Source organism: Cervus canadensis, chromosome 24 (genome assembly GCF_019320065.1).
Source record: "Cervus canadensis isolate Bull #8, Minnesota chromosome 24, ASM1932006v1, whole genome shotgun sequence".
Taxonomy (NCBI): domain Eukaryota; kingdom Metazoa; phylum Chordata; class Mammalia; order Artiodactyla; family Cervidae; genus Cervus; species Cervus canadensis.
Genome location: NC_057409.1, coordinates 5,040,918 through 5,056,632, shown reverse-complemented (window position 1 = coordinate 5,056,632; position 15,715 = coordinate 5,040,918). Strand labels below are relative to the sequence as shown.

Genomic DNA, 15,715 nt, shown 5'->3' with positions numbered 1-15,715 from the left:
GAAGGCTGCCAGCCGTGCAAAAGACCCATCCAGGCTCTGCGCCCCCGCCTTTCGGTCCGTCCTGCAGGCCCAGGTGGAAGGCCTCACCTGCAGCCAGTGCCGTCCCCACCACTTCCATCTGAGCGCCAGCAACCCGGACGGCTGCCTGCCCTGCTTCTGCATGGGCGTCACCCAGCAGTGCGCCAGCTCCTCCTACACTCGCCACCTGGTAAGAATCCCGAACGCTCCCTTAGCCCGGGGGGCCGCCTGCCTGCCTCTCCTGGCTCATCCCTGGGGCCGGGCCGGTGAGGCGCCTGGCCCAGCGGCATCCCCGATCCCTGTTCCCGTGCCTTCATCACTGCCCACGTAAACACAGGTCCCAGCCACCCCCGCCAGTCCCCTTCAGGCCCTCTCCCCACCGCCCCATTATTGCTCAGGTCAGCCCCGATCCCAGCCTTCCCTCCTCCCCCCAGCCATGGTCTCCATTCCCCCACGACTTCTGTCCCAGGCCCGATTTTACCAGATCCCCTTCACTTTCCCCACTCCAGGGACCTCCTGTGTCCCTCCCCCACCCAGGGGCCTGCCCAGGGCCCAGACTGACCCCCACCCTCCTTTTTCCTGCTGTCAGATCACCACCCGCTTTGCCCCTGGGGACTTCCAAGGCTTTGCCCTGGTGAACCCACAGCGGAACAGCCGCCTGACCGCAGGCTTCACTGTGGAACCCGTGACAGAGGGCACCCAGCTCTCTTTCGGCAACTTCGCCCACCTTGGCCACGAGTCCTTCTACTGGCAGCTCCCGGAGACGTTCCAGGGAGACAAGGTGGGAAGCACCGCAGGGCCTGGCAGACCACCCTCCCCAATCACCAGCTCTGAGCCAGGCCCCGGGCAGCAGGGACTCAGACACGAGCTGGCTTCAGAGCAGTGTGGGCTGGCAGGCAGGCGACGGCCGCGTCGTGGCTGCTGCCTTTGGGGGTCAGACAGGCCTCCACCCAGCCCTGCCACTTCCCAGCTGGCTGCCTGGTGATAAACCTCAGCTCCAGGGCAGTTTGGAGAATTAGAGCTGGTGCCTGGCGCAGAGTAAGTGCTCGCCTGTTTATGATTATTACCTTTCACACAATTAGTCAACCAACAGGTCCTGGGCGAGGCCCCGGGAAACACTTGGACAAACGAGATGCGGTTTCAGTTTCATTCATTGGCTCCCATGGAATTCGCTCCGTGCTGTCGGCCCTCTGCTTGGTGTTGGGTGCTCTTATCATAGGTCATGCTTTTTGAGCTCTTCCTGTGTGCTGGGTGCGATTGTGAGGCCTTGTATCGGACTGGCCAGAAAACTCATTTGGTTTTTCTGTAAACTGTTACGGAAAAATCCGAATGAATGTTTCGGCCAACCCAGTATAGGTCGTAAGTCACAACTTAGGAGCTAAGGACAACTGCTGCCCTTTTGCACTGGTGAGGAAACTGGGGTGAGAGGTTAGGGAACTTGCCTGGGCTCCCACAGCCTGAAGATGGCAATGCTGGGATGCAAACCAGCTCTGAAAAAGTGAAAGTGAAAGTCGCTCAGTCGTGTCCGAGTCTTTGCGACCCCATGGACTATACAGTCTTGGAATTCTCCAGGCCAGGAAACTGGAGTGGGTGGCCTTTCCCTTCTCCAGGGGATCTTCCCGACCCAGGGATGGAAGCCTAGGTTCCCGCATTGCAGACGGATTCTTTACCAGCTGAGCCACAAGGGAAGCCCAACCAGCTCAGAGGCCACCCTTAAACACTAGTCACAGATGCTCACAGGCTTTGCTCCTCCAGAGTCATGGTCTAGTGCAGGGATGATGGGACGATGGTGAGGGAGGTGCTGTGGGTCTCAGGCTCTTGGGGTGGACTCCAGGGTGGCCACCTAAACGGGTTCCGTGAGCAGTCGAGGCCACCTGGCCACACCCAGGGAAAGCAGGTCTTGGTTCAGGTGTCGCCTGCTGGTTGAGGCCAGCGTTGAAGCAGATGTGTCCCCAAGCCCAGGGTCCTAGGAAAGTCAGGGACACTTCAGATGGAGGGTTCTGAGGCTCCTCTGTCCCTCCTCCTTGGACAGACTCACAGATGCCAGACTCCTCCCAGGACTGGCTTCCTTCCTTCTAGTCTCTTCTCCCTTCTCTTCCTTTCCTGGCCATGGTGTCTGCTCCCTGCATCTCCCAGACCTTGCTCTCTCTCTCTCTCTCACGCCCTCTCCTGGCATTTCCTTGTGTCCTACAGAGGGAGGCATATTTTGCTCGGATGCGACGGGCTCACCAGGTAGGCCTGCGATCTGAGTGGTGTGACCATGATGTGACCTGGGCATGGTGTGTTCTTGGATGCCCTCCGCCCCGCATGGCGAGACACCCGGCACCCCAGACAATGTGGGAGCGCATGGACCCAGGTGGTGCCTGAAGGCCCACGGCCGGGGCAGGGCTGCGCCCACGCCCTGTGATGCCAGGAGTTAGAGCCGGGAGGGTGCCTCACGTACCGTGTGCTTGGGTGCTAGTGCCAACCCTGCCTGTGGCCAGAGTGCTGGCTGGTAGGCAGGGACACCAGCTGGAGGCTAAACCACGTCATGGTCCCTGGCCCGCCAGGTTACCCCAGCACTGCCTCCCAAGCAGCCTCCGTTAACCCCCTGTGTGTCCAGCCCTCCAGCGGCCTGGAGTGGACTTCTGTGTGCCAGCCTGCAGAGGGGCACGTGCGCCTTGCTCCCCAGCCCGGGTGGGCCTTCCTGGCCGCTGCGTCCATGGGGAGAGGACGCTCCCCAGGGCTCCAGCTCTAGGGCTCTGGGGGTGGGGGGCGGTGGTCCTGAGCTGGCCTGTGCCCTCTGCCCATCAGAACCGCACGTCCCTCTCAGAGGAGCAGTTGCGGGCAGCCATGACCACTGGCAGGATCCCGGGGCCCCCACAGGGCAAGGGCCGGGCACAGCGGTTCTCACAGGTAACTCAAGGCCCGCCCGGGGACAGGCTGCGTCTGGGGCCCCGGGGAGGAACCCTGAGAGCAGAGTCCCAAGTAGGAGCCTGGGGCTGAGCCCCTGGCCTTCCTGCGTCACTTTCCCCCAGGCTGGGTCCCAGCCTGATGCCTGGACCACTGCAGTGTTCCTTGAGAGGCATTGCCGAGCTGCGAGTGGCTTAGGCAGGTACCATGGGCCCGCATGGAGCGTGAGACCCGGGGAGCCATCTCCCCAGTACGCGTGGCCCTGGGGCTGCCTCCAGCCCCTCTAGCCCAGGCTTGGCCAGAGCTGTCTGCCGCACCTCTCTTGCCAGGTCACCCGTTGCCTGAGCTTCTCCCCACAGCCTTGGCCCTTCCCAGGTGGCGCCCCCCCTAGGCTCGTGAGGAGCGAGGGGGCAGTAGGGATGAGAGGCGGAGCGTCAGGCGTCCACGTGTGGAAACAGAGGCCACGGCAGTGGGCGGCAGGCGGGCCCCGGGCCCCCGGGTGTCGGCAGGGCCTCACGGGCTCCTTTCTGTCCCCCTGCTCCTCTCCTCTGTCCCCCCTCTCCCGGTCCCCCAGGTGGATGAGGCCCAAAGGCGGATGGATGCTGAAATCTGGCAGCTCCTCTCCAGCTTTGCCGCCCAGCCCCCGGCCCCTCCCCAGAGACTCTCGCCCCATCCTCAGCCTGCAGCTGCTCTGCAAGCAGCGCCGCCCTCCTCTCCCTCCTCCTCTTCCCCCTCCTCCTCCTCCCCCTCCTTCTCCCCCTCCTCCTCTGCCTTCTCTGCTTCCCTGTCTTCTGCAGCGGGCGCTCAGGTATGTGCCGAGTCACCCACCAAGGGACCCCTCCCTCAAGCACCACGTTTTCAGTTGTCACTGAACCAACGTCACAAATTCTGCCCGTTTCTGCACCCTACTTGGACAGATATTTATTCCCATTTTTTTTTTCTTTATACCAAGCCTGTACCAGCTCATTTATGCTAGTTTTGCATTTTTAAATCCACACCAGAACAGCCACCAAATTTCAAAACGTTCTCTGGGGTGCCCCGTCAATCATCCTGGGGTCCACAGGGGACGCACTGCCAGATATAAGCAGATATTGACCCAAGCCGCAGCCAGCGAGAGCTGCGGGGTGTCCGGACCCAGACGGTGGGGAGCAGGATGTCCAGAGGGCAGGGCCAGGGCCTGCACTGTGGGGGCGGGGGTGGGGTCTCCATCCCTCCGCCCTCCTGGGCTTCCCTCCAGGGTCTGTGCTCGCCCCCTGTCGGGCCCACCTCTGCCCTCTTGGCCCCCTGGCCAGCTCCATCCACTCTCACCACCTGTCCTTCTGTCCTAGTTCTCTCTCTCCTACAAAGGCTTCCCTCTGCTTCCTGAAAGGCTCTATTATTGGCAGCTGCCCAGAACCTTCCTGGGGAACAAGGTAACAAGGATTTGCGGAGGGGTGGATAGGGGTGTCATCAGATCCTGAAATGTCAGAGGGCCCCTTGTCAAGACGTTTCATGACACAGTTGGGTAGACCAAATCCCAGAGCAGAGATCCACGCTCAGGTCCCAGTGGTGCTGAGGTTGAACCCAGCGCAGCCCTTACCCTTCAGCGAGCCGCAGGCCCCTCTCTGAACTGGGAGGTAAGACACGTCTTCTTTGGCCTGCCTTTACCCTGTATTCAGATCACTGACCTAGCTCTTGGGCTGTACTTATTCATTCAGGGAGCATTAAGTACTTACCACATGCTGCGTTGTTGTTGTTCAGTCGCTAAGTCGTGTCCAAGTGCCCTTTGCGACCCCATGGACTGCAGCAAACCAGGCTTCCCTGTCCTTCACTACCTCCCAGAGTTTGCTCAAGCTCATGTCCATTGAGTCGATGATGCCATCCAACCATCTCATCCTCTGTCGTCCCCTTCTCCTCCTGCCTTCAATCTTTCCCAGCGTCAGGGTCTCTTCCAATGAGTCAGTTCTTCGCATCAGGTGGCCCAAGTATTGGAGCTTCAGCTTCAGCATCAGTCCTTCCAATGAACACCCAGGACTGATTTCCTTTAGGACTGACCGGTTGGATCTCCTTGCTCTCCAAGGGTCTCTGTGTTGTATATGGGCTTCTGTTGCAGAGTGGCTCTAGAGCCCAGGCTCAGTAGTGGGTGCATTGGCTCAGTTATCTTTCCAGACCAGGGATCAAACCCATGTTCCCTGCATTGGCAGGCAGATACTTAACCACTGGACCACTAGGGAAGTTCTCGCATGGCATTTGTATTTGTATTGTTCCAAAAATGATTTAGAGTGCCTTTTAAGAATACAGAAAATAGGCAATAAAATATTGTTCAGAGAGGAGGACAAGACAGTTTGGTCCAGGGGGCCATGAAGATAGGAAAAATCTGCTGGAAGCAAAGTGGAGCTGGTGCAGAGAGGAGTCAGCAGGCTCTGTGCTGAGTGCAGGGCTTTACGTGGCCTTCATTACTTAATCCTCATTCTACCTTTTAACGTAGGTATTAATGTTAATTTTATTCCCATTTCCATGGGAGGCAAGTTGGGCTCAGAGAAATTAAGTGACGTGTCCAAGGCTGTCCAAACAGCACAGCTGGACTTGAACCCCCATATTAGACTACAGAGTCCACTCCCTTAGCTACCCTGATGTACAACCTGTAACCTGACCTTGGACATGGCAGTGAGCTTGCTGGCATCCAAAGAAAATGGGAAACCAGTTGTTTCATGGTTTGCTGGTTATGCCCATAGATTCCTTCCCTCACCCTGAGCTTGTGGAGAATGTCCTCGGGGCCTGTGTAGCCCAGGGATTGGCATGTCGTCAGTAGGCGTTTATTAAATGCTCGCCAACTGAATGAACACAAATGAACAAATGGAGTAGGCCTGACACAGTGTGGCATTGATCCGGATCTCTGCCCTGGAGGCAGAGAGAGAAAGGGAAGTCATGTGGGGCAGAGTTGGGGTCTTGGCTACTCACGTGGGAAGCCCCCAGCAGCAAACAGAAGGACTCTTCCAGTTGTGAGCAGTGGGAAGGCCAACTCTAGCAGGCTTGTCTGCAACAAAGAATCTATCAGCTCTTGCAACTACAGAACCCAAGGGTATCTGCTGTCAGGCATGGCTGGATCCAGCGACTCATTAGGACTTTATCTCACTTGGCACCATCCTCTAGCTTCCCATCTGACTTGTCAGGGGAGTTTTTCTGTTCCAGTAGAGCAGACATGCCAGGTTCACATGCTCATCAGTGATGGAACAGAGAAAGGAAGTGGTGGAATATGCAGACTGGTCAGACCTGGCTCAGGCCGATCCTATAGAGGAGGAGGGGGCGGGCCCCTCAAACCACACAGCCCGTCTGTAGGACGTAGCTTCCTCTGGAGGAAGCCAGGACTGCAGTGTGCAAAAACGGGGGACATGGATCCTGAGCAAACAGAAACCGCCTACCCAGACGGCAGGAGTTCTAAGGGGCTGTCAGCCTCGCCTGCCGCCTCTGCCATAGCTGAGAACTTCTGAGCCTTCTACAACCTCCCCGTGGTGCTCACGGTCATTACCCCTGTCTGCTTTATAAGAAATTCTGTTATTGGAAGGAGCTTAGAGCTTGTTTGCTGGGATCAGAGACCGTGGGAAAGGGGGAACCCTACAAAATGGAATAGAGGCTTCTCAGGGGCATGCTGCCCCCAGGTCTGAGACTGTGAGGGGGCTGATGGGTGTCGTCACCTAGGTGACCATGGGCCTCTGGTTGGCTGGGGGCACAGCACAGGTGCAGAAAGGCCTCCCGAGGCTCCGCCCCCTCACCTGTCGGGTCACGCAGATCCCAGAGGAGGGCAGAGTCAGGGCGTGACTGCAGGGCTTGCCTCTTGCAGGTGGCGGCCTATGGCGGGAAGCTGCGATACACCCTGTCCTACACGGCAGGGGCACAGGGCAGCCCGCTGTCTGACCCCGACGTCCAGATCACGGTGAGCATGGGGCTTCCACGCCAGGTGGGAAGAAGGGGGACAGTGGAGGCCAGGGGGCATCCTTGATGTTTCTACCCTTCAGTCCAGCGCTCAGCTGGCCCGGCACCCACCCACGGGTTAGGCCTGTGTCCCCACCCCATCATGTGTCTGGACACTACAGAGGCTGAGGCCCAGCTACAGGGCCTGTACCTGACTACTTAGGGCATAGGAGCTTGGGAGATTGGAGAGATGGGAGGCTGGGACTGGGGGAGGTCCTACTGTCCCCAAGAATGCCTCAGTTCCCCTCCAATCCTGCTGGTGTCTCCTCAGGGCAACAACATCATGCTGGTAGCTTCCCAGCCAGCGCTGCAGGGCCCAGAGAGGAGGAGCTACGAGGTCGTTTTCCGAGAGGTGAGAGGCACTCAGCCACACCATGTCTGACCCTCCCTACCCGGCTTTGGAGCCCGGCTTCAACGCCAGCTTCCCCTGCCTCTTACTCCACCCCGGTCCTGACCTCACTGTCCTCAGCCAGTGCCGGGGAGGCAGGGGTTGGGGTGGGGGTGCTGCAGGGCCAACCCCTCACCTTCATCTGCTGTCGTCCCCCCCGACCCAGGAATTCTGGCGCCGGCCCGACGGACAGCCAGCCACCCGCGAGCACCTCCTGATGGCGCTGGCCGACCTGGACGAGGTCCTGGTCCGAGCCACCTTCTCCTCCGTGCCGTTGGCGGCCAGCATCAGCGGGGTCAGCCTTGAGGTCGCCCAGCCCGGCCCCTCCGAGGGACCCCGGGCCCTGGAGGTGGAGGAATGCCGCTGCCCCCCAGGCTACGTCGGCTCGTCCTGCCAGGTGAGCGTGGCCCACCCAGCCGCCTCCGCACCAGCACAGCTGGATCCGCAAGAGGTCAGCTGGGATTTCCATGGCCTGTGATCACCATGGGGCTTCCCACCTGGCACTAGTGGTGAAGAACCCGCCTGCAAATGCAGGAGAGATGTGAGAGATCCAGGTTCAATCCCTGGGTCAGGAAGATCCCCTGGAGGTGGACGTGGCAACCCACTCCAGTATTCTTGCCTGGAAAATCCCACGGACAGAGGAGCCTGGTAGGCTGTGGTCCACAGGGTCTGAAAGAGTCAATCGCGACTGAGCACACACACACGTGATCACTGTCATAACCTTAAGATGCTTGGCAGCATGGCGTATGTTCTTCCCAACAGCGCTGGGAGAGGTGCAATGGTCCCCTTTTAACAGATTTTTTTAAAAAATGAGACTCTGAAAGGTGTGTGACTTACCCAAGGGCACACGGCTACACCCCGCAGAGTTAAGACCCAGCTCACGCTCTCAGGGTGCTCGCCAGAGACAGGGTGACAAACGGAGACACCAGTTAGCCCAAAGCAGAGCCTGGAGGTGCCTCCGAGAGGCGAACAGCGTGGATGGGAGTAGGCTTCTAGGCAGGAGGACAGAATACACAGAAGTCTCAGAAGGCGGAATGTGTGGGGACAGAGCCTGCAAAGCAGAAGGGTTGCCCCTGGGAAGCTGGGTGGGATGGGGGGGTTGCTTCTTCAGGCCTGAAGGCTCCCACAGGAGGGATGACTGCCAAGCTGCAGAGGGAACGCTAGGGTTGGAACTGGGCCCCGGGAAAATTCCTCTGCCCACCGTGACTGAGATGGCTGGGGCCAGGGGAGAGACAGGGAGCGCGCCTGGGAGGGAAGGGCAGTGGGGAGTGGAAGAGAGGAGAGGCGGTTGGAGGGACTCCAAGAACATCTACAGGGCTCGGCTGGAGACAGCGCAAGGGCAGGGCCTGCACTGACCGCTCACCCCTGAATCCCCAGGCACAGAGCAGGCAGCCGCTTAACACTGGATGAGTGGGTGTGGAAGGGGGACAGGGGGACCGCGGGAGGGGAGTGGGGAGGGCTGCGGAGCCAGGTGGGCACCAGGGAGGTCAAGCGTGGAACAGCCAGCTCCCCCAACCCAACTCGGGACGTCCCGGTGAGAAGCCTGTGTCCCTACAGTTTTGTATCTGTTCACGCTTGCCGTGGCCACAAGCACTTTCACATCCAAGGAGATGAACTTCATGTCCCTTGAAGTTATGAAACAACACTTTTTGTGTGTGTGTGTGAAGCAACACATTTTGAAGGAGAACTCCCAGAGAAGGCAGAATCCTTGGTGCACATTTTCCCCAGTGAAACAAAACAGATTTATAAACATCCCTTTGAAATGGTCGGGGAGGGAGAGCCTGGAGAGATTTCAAAGAAGTGGCAGCGAATAGAAATTCATTGTTCTCAGAACCCCTGATTACTCACTTAGGATGTGTAAAAACCTCCTTGGTTACGTGGGTGCTGCCTCCTTCACTTTATGGGGCAAATGTAAACATGGTCATAAAGGTCTTTAAGGAGTCACCCCAACTCCAGGTCTCCTGAGCCCGCCTTTTTCCATGTAGGGGTTGTTTTTCCATAAAGACCCTGCTAGAAGAATTTTTAGGAACGAAGCCGTGGGGCTGGAAAAGGGTTCTGCACTGTTGTTGTTCACTCACCAAGTCGTGTCCGACTCTTTGCAACCCCATGGACTGCAGCACGGCAGGCTCCCACGTCCTTCACCACCTCCCGGAGCTTGCTCAAACTCGTGTCCATCAAGTCAATGATGCCATCCAACCATTTCATCCTCTGTCGCCCCCTTCTCCTCCAGCCTTCAGTCTTTCCCATTAGGCAGCTTTTTGCATCTGATAGCCAAAGTATTGGAGCCTCAGCTTCAGTCCTTCCAATGAACAGTTAGGATTGATTTCCTTTAGGATTGACTGGTTTGATCTCTTGGCTCTTGAAGGGACTCTCAAGAGTCCTCTCCATTAAGGATGAACTATTATTTCAGTATGTGCGTGACTGGATACGCTAGACAGGACAGGGGTGGACACTGTCCCAGCTCTGGAGAGCTGGGAAAAGGAGAGGAGGGCTCCTGAGAGGGGATGCTGGGGCAGGGGAGCTGGGCCTGGAATCTCCCCTCCAAGAGCCAGTGGGAGTCTAGATGGCAGGAGAGGGGAGTTCCAGGTCTGCTGGCTGCAGGTGGGACCACGTTGGAGATGGAGACCAACGCTGCCCTCTGCCCCCTAGGACTGTGCCCCGGGCTACACGCGCACCGGGAGTGGACTCTACCTTGGCCACTGTGAGCTGTGTGAATGCAACGGCCACTCAGACCTCTGCCACCCGGAGACCGGGGCCTGCTCGGTAAGGCGCACGCAGGGCCAGGGCAGGGGGCCGCGTGGCTGGGGCCGGGCGGGGTATCGGGGCTGGCTGGGGGGTGGGTGGGCTTTGGTGTGTTCAGACGGAAGTGCAGGGCCAAAGTCACAGGGCGCATCCTATGGGGCAGAGTACCTGGACCAGCAGGTCTGAGGCATTGAGGGGTCGCAGACACGGTGGGGTGAACAGAGCTGTTTAGCATCCTTCTTTATAAAGAACGCTTTAGAGGACTTCCCTGGTGGCCCAGTGGTTAGGACTCCACACGTCCACTGCAGTGGGCATGGGCCCGGTCACTGGCCGGGGAACTGAGGTCCTACAAGCCACGTGATACAGCCCCAAAAATCAAGAAAACTAGAGAACGTTGGTTCCTGTTATTTCCTGTCACCAGTGTGACACATGTTTCTGTGAAAGAATCAGACTGTACAGATAACTTAAAAACAAAGTTAAAATTCCCTGAAATCCTACCATCTGGAGGTAATCACTGTCAACATTAGACTGTGGAGTTCTTTTTTCTGGGCAAATATTTACACAGATTAATATACCTTTTGTTTTGCAAATATGCCTAGGATCATTGTGTTTGATGATAAACTTTTTTTCACTTCTTGACATCTTTCAATATTTCAATATTTTTTATACCTGAACTTCTCAGAGTGATATATGTATAACCCTCCAGGATATGTGGGCAAGGACCAGGTGGTTGACAGAACCACCAACTAAATATTAAACGAGGATTATGCTACACTAATTAAAGAAAAAATAGATCTCTTTGGAGAAAAACATAAAACGCACACACATTTTTTACAATTAAGGCTTATTTCCAAAACTCTGCCCCCATATACTCATGTGGGTACTTTTCTGTGATACCAGGTATTTAGATAGAAAAATGTAAGAAATGCAATCAATATCCTTTTTGATAGCTTTTTGGATGGAATTTCCTTTTTTAATTTTCTCGGTTCTTTTTTCTTGGTATGTTTCCAGCATTATGCTTTTAAAAACACCGCTGAGATGAATGGAACATCCTGTAGTGAATTCATTGTGCCCCTCCCTGATTATTTCTTTAAGATAAGCTCACGAATGTGGAATTTCCAGATCAAGGGATTACCAAATAGTATGATTTGGGATAAATTTTGCCAAATAGCAAGTGGCTGACATCCTTGCACCTTGCAGCAATGCCAACACAACGCTGCCGGGGAGTTCTGTGAGCAGTGTGCCCCTGGCTACTACGGAGATGCCACGGCTGGAACACCCGAGGACTGCCAGCCCTGCGCCTGCCCGCTGACCAACCCAGAGAACATGTGGGTGCCCCTGCTCAAGGCCCTGGGGAGTGGAGGGCGTCGCACTGACTCTTGGGGGAAAGTGGAGGGAACAGGGAAGGGGGGCGGGTGCTGAGAGCCTCAGCTTTGCCTCCTACCCCAGGTTCTCCCGCACCTGTGAAAGCCTGGGAGCTGGAGGGTACCGCTGCACAGCCTGTGAGCCTGGCTACACCGGCCAGTACTGTGAGCAGTAAGTTTGCTATGGGAGGGATGCAGGGAGCGGGGCCTGGGGGAGACTCCTAGGTGAGAGTCCTGGATGATGTTGCTCAGAAAGGTCCCAACCAGGATCATGTCCCTCCCCTGCCCAAAACCCTGCCAAGATTCCCCGGTGCCCTTGGGACCAGCCCAAACTCCTTAGGTGGTAGCTTTATCATTCACCAGGCTCATCCCACTTCTGACACCTCACTCCATATTCTAGCTGGGCTTCCCTTCTTGACTTCTTCGTGTTCAGTTCTTTACGTGTGCTGTTTTTGCTCTTCATGGATCATTCTCCGTCCACACACCCCCTCTCATCCTGGCTAACTCCTGTTTGGCCTTCAAAGCTCAGCTATATTCCCTTGTTCAGCGCATTTTTATTGAGACTCTACTGTACGCCATGCAGTGTGGCAATGTGTTGGAAATAAAGTGATGAGCAAAGCAGATTCAGTCCCAACCCTTATAGAGTCTACTGCCTGTAATGAGAGACAAGACAGTGGGTAAGCCTACAAGTGAATAGTTACAAACGGGGATACGTTCTCTGCTGAGTACAGTCTGCTCGAAGGGAACAGAACAGCTCAGGAGTCTCGTCCTCTGGGAAGCATCCTGATTCTCAGGGCTGGACGGGTGCCCCCTCTCCCACCATGCCCCCCCCAGCCCCCATACATGTCCCTCACTCTCATTTATGTGCTTCCTTAAGGGCACGGATTTTATCATGTTTGCTGTTGTGCGTCCATAACGTTGCTTAGCGTGTGTGTGTGTCTGTTAGTCACTCAGTCGTGTCCAACTCTGTGCGACCCCATGGACACAAATGTTTGTTGAATGACTGTTTCCCTGAATCCAACCTGCTGATCTTTCCCCCTGCCCCACTCCACCTTCTCAGCTCACAGAGGCTCTGCGCTGGGGCCTTTCTGGTCTCTGAAAACCCTCCCTGAGCTGAGTCTCCTCACCCCGTGGTGGGCAGAGAGCCAAGCTGACTCCCCAAGTCCACCAAGAGGCACTGGGTCCCCTGGGGCCTGACACAGCTTGTCGTTGTTCCTCCTCACAGGTGTGCCCCGGGATACGTGGGTAACCCCAATGTGCCAGGGGGCCGGTGCCTGCCGCAGAGTAAGTGGGTCCGCGGTTTTAGGTCAGAGGTGATGGGCAAGGCAGGGGACCCAGGGAGTCTGAGAGATACTAGGTCTGGGGAGCAGGGTGAGTGGGGGGTGCGCCAGTCTTTGGGAGGGCAGGGAGATTTGAGACCGTGGTACCTGGCGGGGGCCTCCTGCCTGAGTGTCCTCCCCGTTCCTCTCCCAGCAGACCAAGCCCCGCTGGTGGTGCAGGTCCATCCAACTCGGAGTGTGGTACCCCAGGGGGGCCCCCACTCCCTGCGATGCCAGGTCAGTGGGAACCCACCCCACTACTTCTACTGGTCTCGTGAAGATGGACGGCCACTGCCCAGCAGCACCCAGCAGCGACATCAAGGTGCGTGTGGCCCCAGGCCCCTCAGCCACCCAGGTGGAAGGGGAGACACAGGCCTGCCCCTACCCTACTGAGATCCTGTAGGGACCCACACGCAGGACTGGGTCGGAAAAGGGTTGCATCTTCACTGATGAGCCGCACTCCCCCCATCCTCGCCACCAGGCTCAGAGCTGCACTTCCCCAGCGTCCAGCCCTCGGATGCTGGAGTCTACATTTGCACCTGTCGGAATCTCCATCATGCCAACACCAGCCGGGCAGAGCTGCTGGTCACTGGTGAGTTCCTCGTCCCCTGTCCCCAGCACTGCCTGTCCTGGGGCCGGGCTGCACACTGCAGACCCAGGCCGCTGGGGCATTCATCTACCAGAGGGGGACAGTGGTCTCCTGGATGAGGACACTGGCCAGAAAGAGGGGAAGAGATGATGGCGTCAAGATGGTAGAACTGATACAGGCAGAACTGGCAGGACTTAATACCAAGAGAGAGAAAAGTCTAGGAAGATGCCCAAGGGTCTGGATTCCAGCAGCTGGGTACACAGGGCACCATTTACTGAGATGAGAGAGACTCAACAGCAGTTTCTTCATTTGGGCTGCCCCAAAAGCAGAGACTGAGACGAAGATTTGTGTGCATGTAGTTTATTTGGGAAATGAAATGGAGAGGAGAAGGCACCCAGTAAAGCGTGTGTCATATCCCTGAGCATGTTACCACTTAGAGCAAGTGTTGCTGAACACAGCCGGGGCAGCACCGGGGAACTCCAGAGTAAAGCAAGCTCCTCGGAGCCCTCCCCACCATGCCCCAGCGCCCACCCGCTGCCCCAGGGCCAAGGGAGCTGGGCTACGCGTGCACTAGCTCCCGTCAGTCACTGACTGGGGCCTGTTCCAGGAGCACTGAGGCTGCTGCGTTCTGTCCCACCCTGTGGGCAGGCACAGTGACCTGAGAAAACCCTCCTGCAAAGAAACGCAGCTGCTGCAGAATTCAGGCAGGCGGGTGTAGGAGTGACCGGGCCAGGGCGTGTGCGCGGGACCCCGGCAGCCCCGGCCACCAGCAGGTCCCAGGGAATCACAAGTTTGGTTTTAGCCCTGTTAAAAGTTTGAGATGTTTGGGGAAACACTGAAGTGTGTACATGAGGTGGGCATTTTGGAGCTGTGAGTCTGGAGCTCAGGAAAGAAGCCCTGGCCAGAAAAATGAATTTGGGAACTGTGGGTACAGGAGTGGGGGCAGGATGAAGTCACCCAGGACAGAGCCCTGGGGACCCCCAACTTGAGCTTGTCAGATGGAAGAGGGAGCAAGTGGGCACAGCCCGCAGACAGGAGGAGGCTGGGGGAGGGGTGGCTGGAAGTCAGGGGGAAACGGCTTCCTGGAGAGAGTGGCCCCCTCGTCAGAAGCTCCCAGGAGGTCAGCTCCAGGCAGAGAAATAACTCTCGGAGATGATGCTCTGACAGAAGCGGTTTGCAGTAGAGAGAAGGGGGAGAAACTGGATTGGATTGGGGCGAAGAATGGATGGGGAGGCAACCAGTGTAGACGACTGCTTCAAGAGTCTTGCCTTTGAAGAGAGAGCAAGAAATAGGGCAGGAGCTGGGGGGGGGGAGGGCACATGTGGGGTCAGGGGGTCATTTTCAGATATGGGAAATTCTAGAATACATTTGTCTGTGGAGTGGGATGATCCCACGGGGAGGGAGCCAGAGAGGGCACAGCTGGGGGAGGGGGTCTTCAGGAGGGTCCAGCACTCAGGAAGGGCAGTAGAGGGTGGGCTGGAGGTGGGGAGAAGGCTCGCCCTTCAGGGACCAGGGAGGAGGGAGGTGGGGAGATTGGGGATCGTGGAAAATTCCTTACTAGCCATTTCAGTTCTCTCCAGAAGTTGAGTTGAAACCATGGAAGTGGAAGGAGGATTCTGGAGGGTGGAGAAGTTGGGAGGAGGTGTGAAATGGTTGTTTAGGAAGATAGAAACTCATGCCAGACAGAGGAGCCCCGCTGGGGTGAAGTGTGAATTGCTAAGAGCTTGTCTGTGGTCTGTGATGGTGAACCGGAGCCAAGGGGATCACAGTGTGACGTTCCCTGGCCACAGCCTGATGGGTGCTCGGTGCCCGCGGAGGAGAAAGGAGATGATGGATTTGAGCCAGGAGGAGGGAGGGAGATGTCAGGGAGCGGAATGGAAGCTAAGCCAGACTTGGGTGATAGAGAGAGAGAGAGGGTGAGAGAGAAAATGGACCCAGGACAGGGGCCTGGCCAGCACCCAGCTCCCCGGGGAAACTCCCGCCCCCACAGAGGCTCCCGGCAAGCCCATCACGGTCACAGTGGAGGAGCAACGCAGCCAGAGCGTGCGCCCCGGAGCCGACGTCACCTTCATCTGCACGGCCAAGAGCAAGGTGGGCGGGGCAGGGAGTGGGCATTGGCGAGGGTCTGTCTCTGGGGGTCTCCGAGCTGCAGTCCGAGCCCCATGCCCATCTCACTGGCCTCCCCCGCCTGCAGTCTCCGGCTTATACCCTGGTGTGGACCCGCCTACATAATGGGAAACTGCCAAGCCGAGCCATGGATTTCAACGGCATCCTGACCATTCGCAACGTACAGCCCAGTGACGCGGGCACCTACGTGTGCACCGGCTCCAACATGTTCGCCATGGACCAGGGCACAGCCACACTGCACGTGCAAGGTACGTGCTGTTCACGTCCACGCCCGACCCACGCGGCCCTGCCCTTCCTCCACGCTCTCCGGGACCAGTGAGCGTCT

The 15,715-nt window shown here is 57.4% G+C and overlaps 2 protein-coding genes across 8 annotated transcripts in view; both read left to right on the top strand.

Annotated features, from left to right (window-relative positions):
- The window catches only part of HSPG2 (heparan sulfate proteoglycan 2), a 107,956-nt gene that overhangs the window by 59,669 nt on the left and 32,572 nt on the right, over window positions 1–15,715 (top strand). For 4 of the 6 annotated variants that reach the window (XM_043445975.1, XM_043445977.1, XM_043445978.1 and 1 more), the window contains 13 exons: window positions 68–208; window positions 608–799; window positions 6,731–6,823; window positions 7,133–7,213; window positions 7,416–7,646; window positions 9,899–10,012; window positions 11,192–11,319; window positions 11,441–11,527; window positions 12,581–12,639; window positions 12,829–12,996; window positions 13,156–13,266; window positions 15,254–15,354; window positions 15,458–15,638. In XM_043445975.1, coding sequence (XP_043301910.1) covers window positions 68–208; window positions 608–799; window positions 6,731–6,823; window positions 7,133–7,213; window positions 7,416–7,646; window positions 9,899–10,012; window positions 11,192–11,319; window positions 11,441–11,527; window positions 12,581–12,639; window positions 12,829–12,996; window positions 13,156–13,266; window positions 15,254–15,354; window positions 15,458–15,638 — 1,687 coding nt within the window. The remainder of the gene's footprint in view (window positions 1–67; window positions 209–607; window positions 800–6,730; window positions 6,824–7,132; window positions 7,214–7,415; window positions 7,647–9,898; window positions 10,013–11,191; window positions 11,320–11,440; window positions 11,528–12,580; window positions 12,640–12,828; window positions 12,997–13,155; window positions 13,267–15,253; window positions 15,355–15,457; window positions 15,639–15,715) is intronic. The other 2 variants (XM_043445979.1, XM_043445976.1) reach the window with 1 other exon arrangement.
- On the top strand, window positions 809–4,738 carry LOC122426806. Of its 2 annotated transcripts, XM_043445981.1 has the most exons (4): window positions 809–2,250; window positions 2,812–2,913; window positions 3,485–3,718; window positions 4,239–4,738. In XM_043445981.1, the coding sequence occupies exons 1-4, from the start codon at window positions 2,128–2,130 to the stop codon at window positions 4,368–4,370; spliced, it is 591 nt and encodes a 196-aa protein (XP_043301916.1). In that variant the 5' UTR covers window positions 809–2,127; the 3' UTR covers window positions 4,371–4,738. The 2 variants fall into 2 exon arrangements, with proteins under 2 accessions (XP_043301916.1, XP_043301915.1); XM_043445980.1 differs by having other exon boundaries at window positions 3,485–4,738.

Coding starts and splice junctions, on each gene's coding strand:
- LOC122426806 (XM_043445980.1), top strand. CDS start 2,128: ATGGTGTCTGCTCCCTGCATCTCCCAGACCTTGCTCTCTCTCTCTCTC. Junction 2,251..2,811: donor GGATGCGACGGGCTCACCAG/GTAGGCCTGCGA, acceptor TCTGCCCATCAG/AACCGCACGTCCCTCTCAGA. Junction 2,914..3,484: donor GGGCACAGCGGTTCTCACAG/GTAACTCAAGGC, acceptor CCGGTCCCCCAG/GTGGATGAGGCCCAAAGGCG.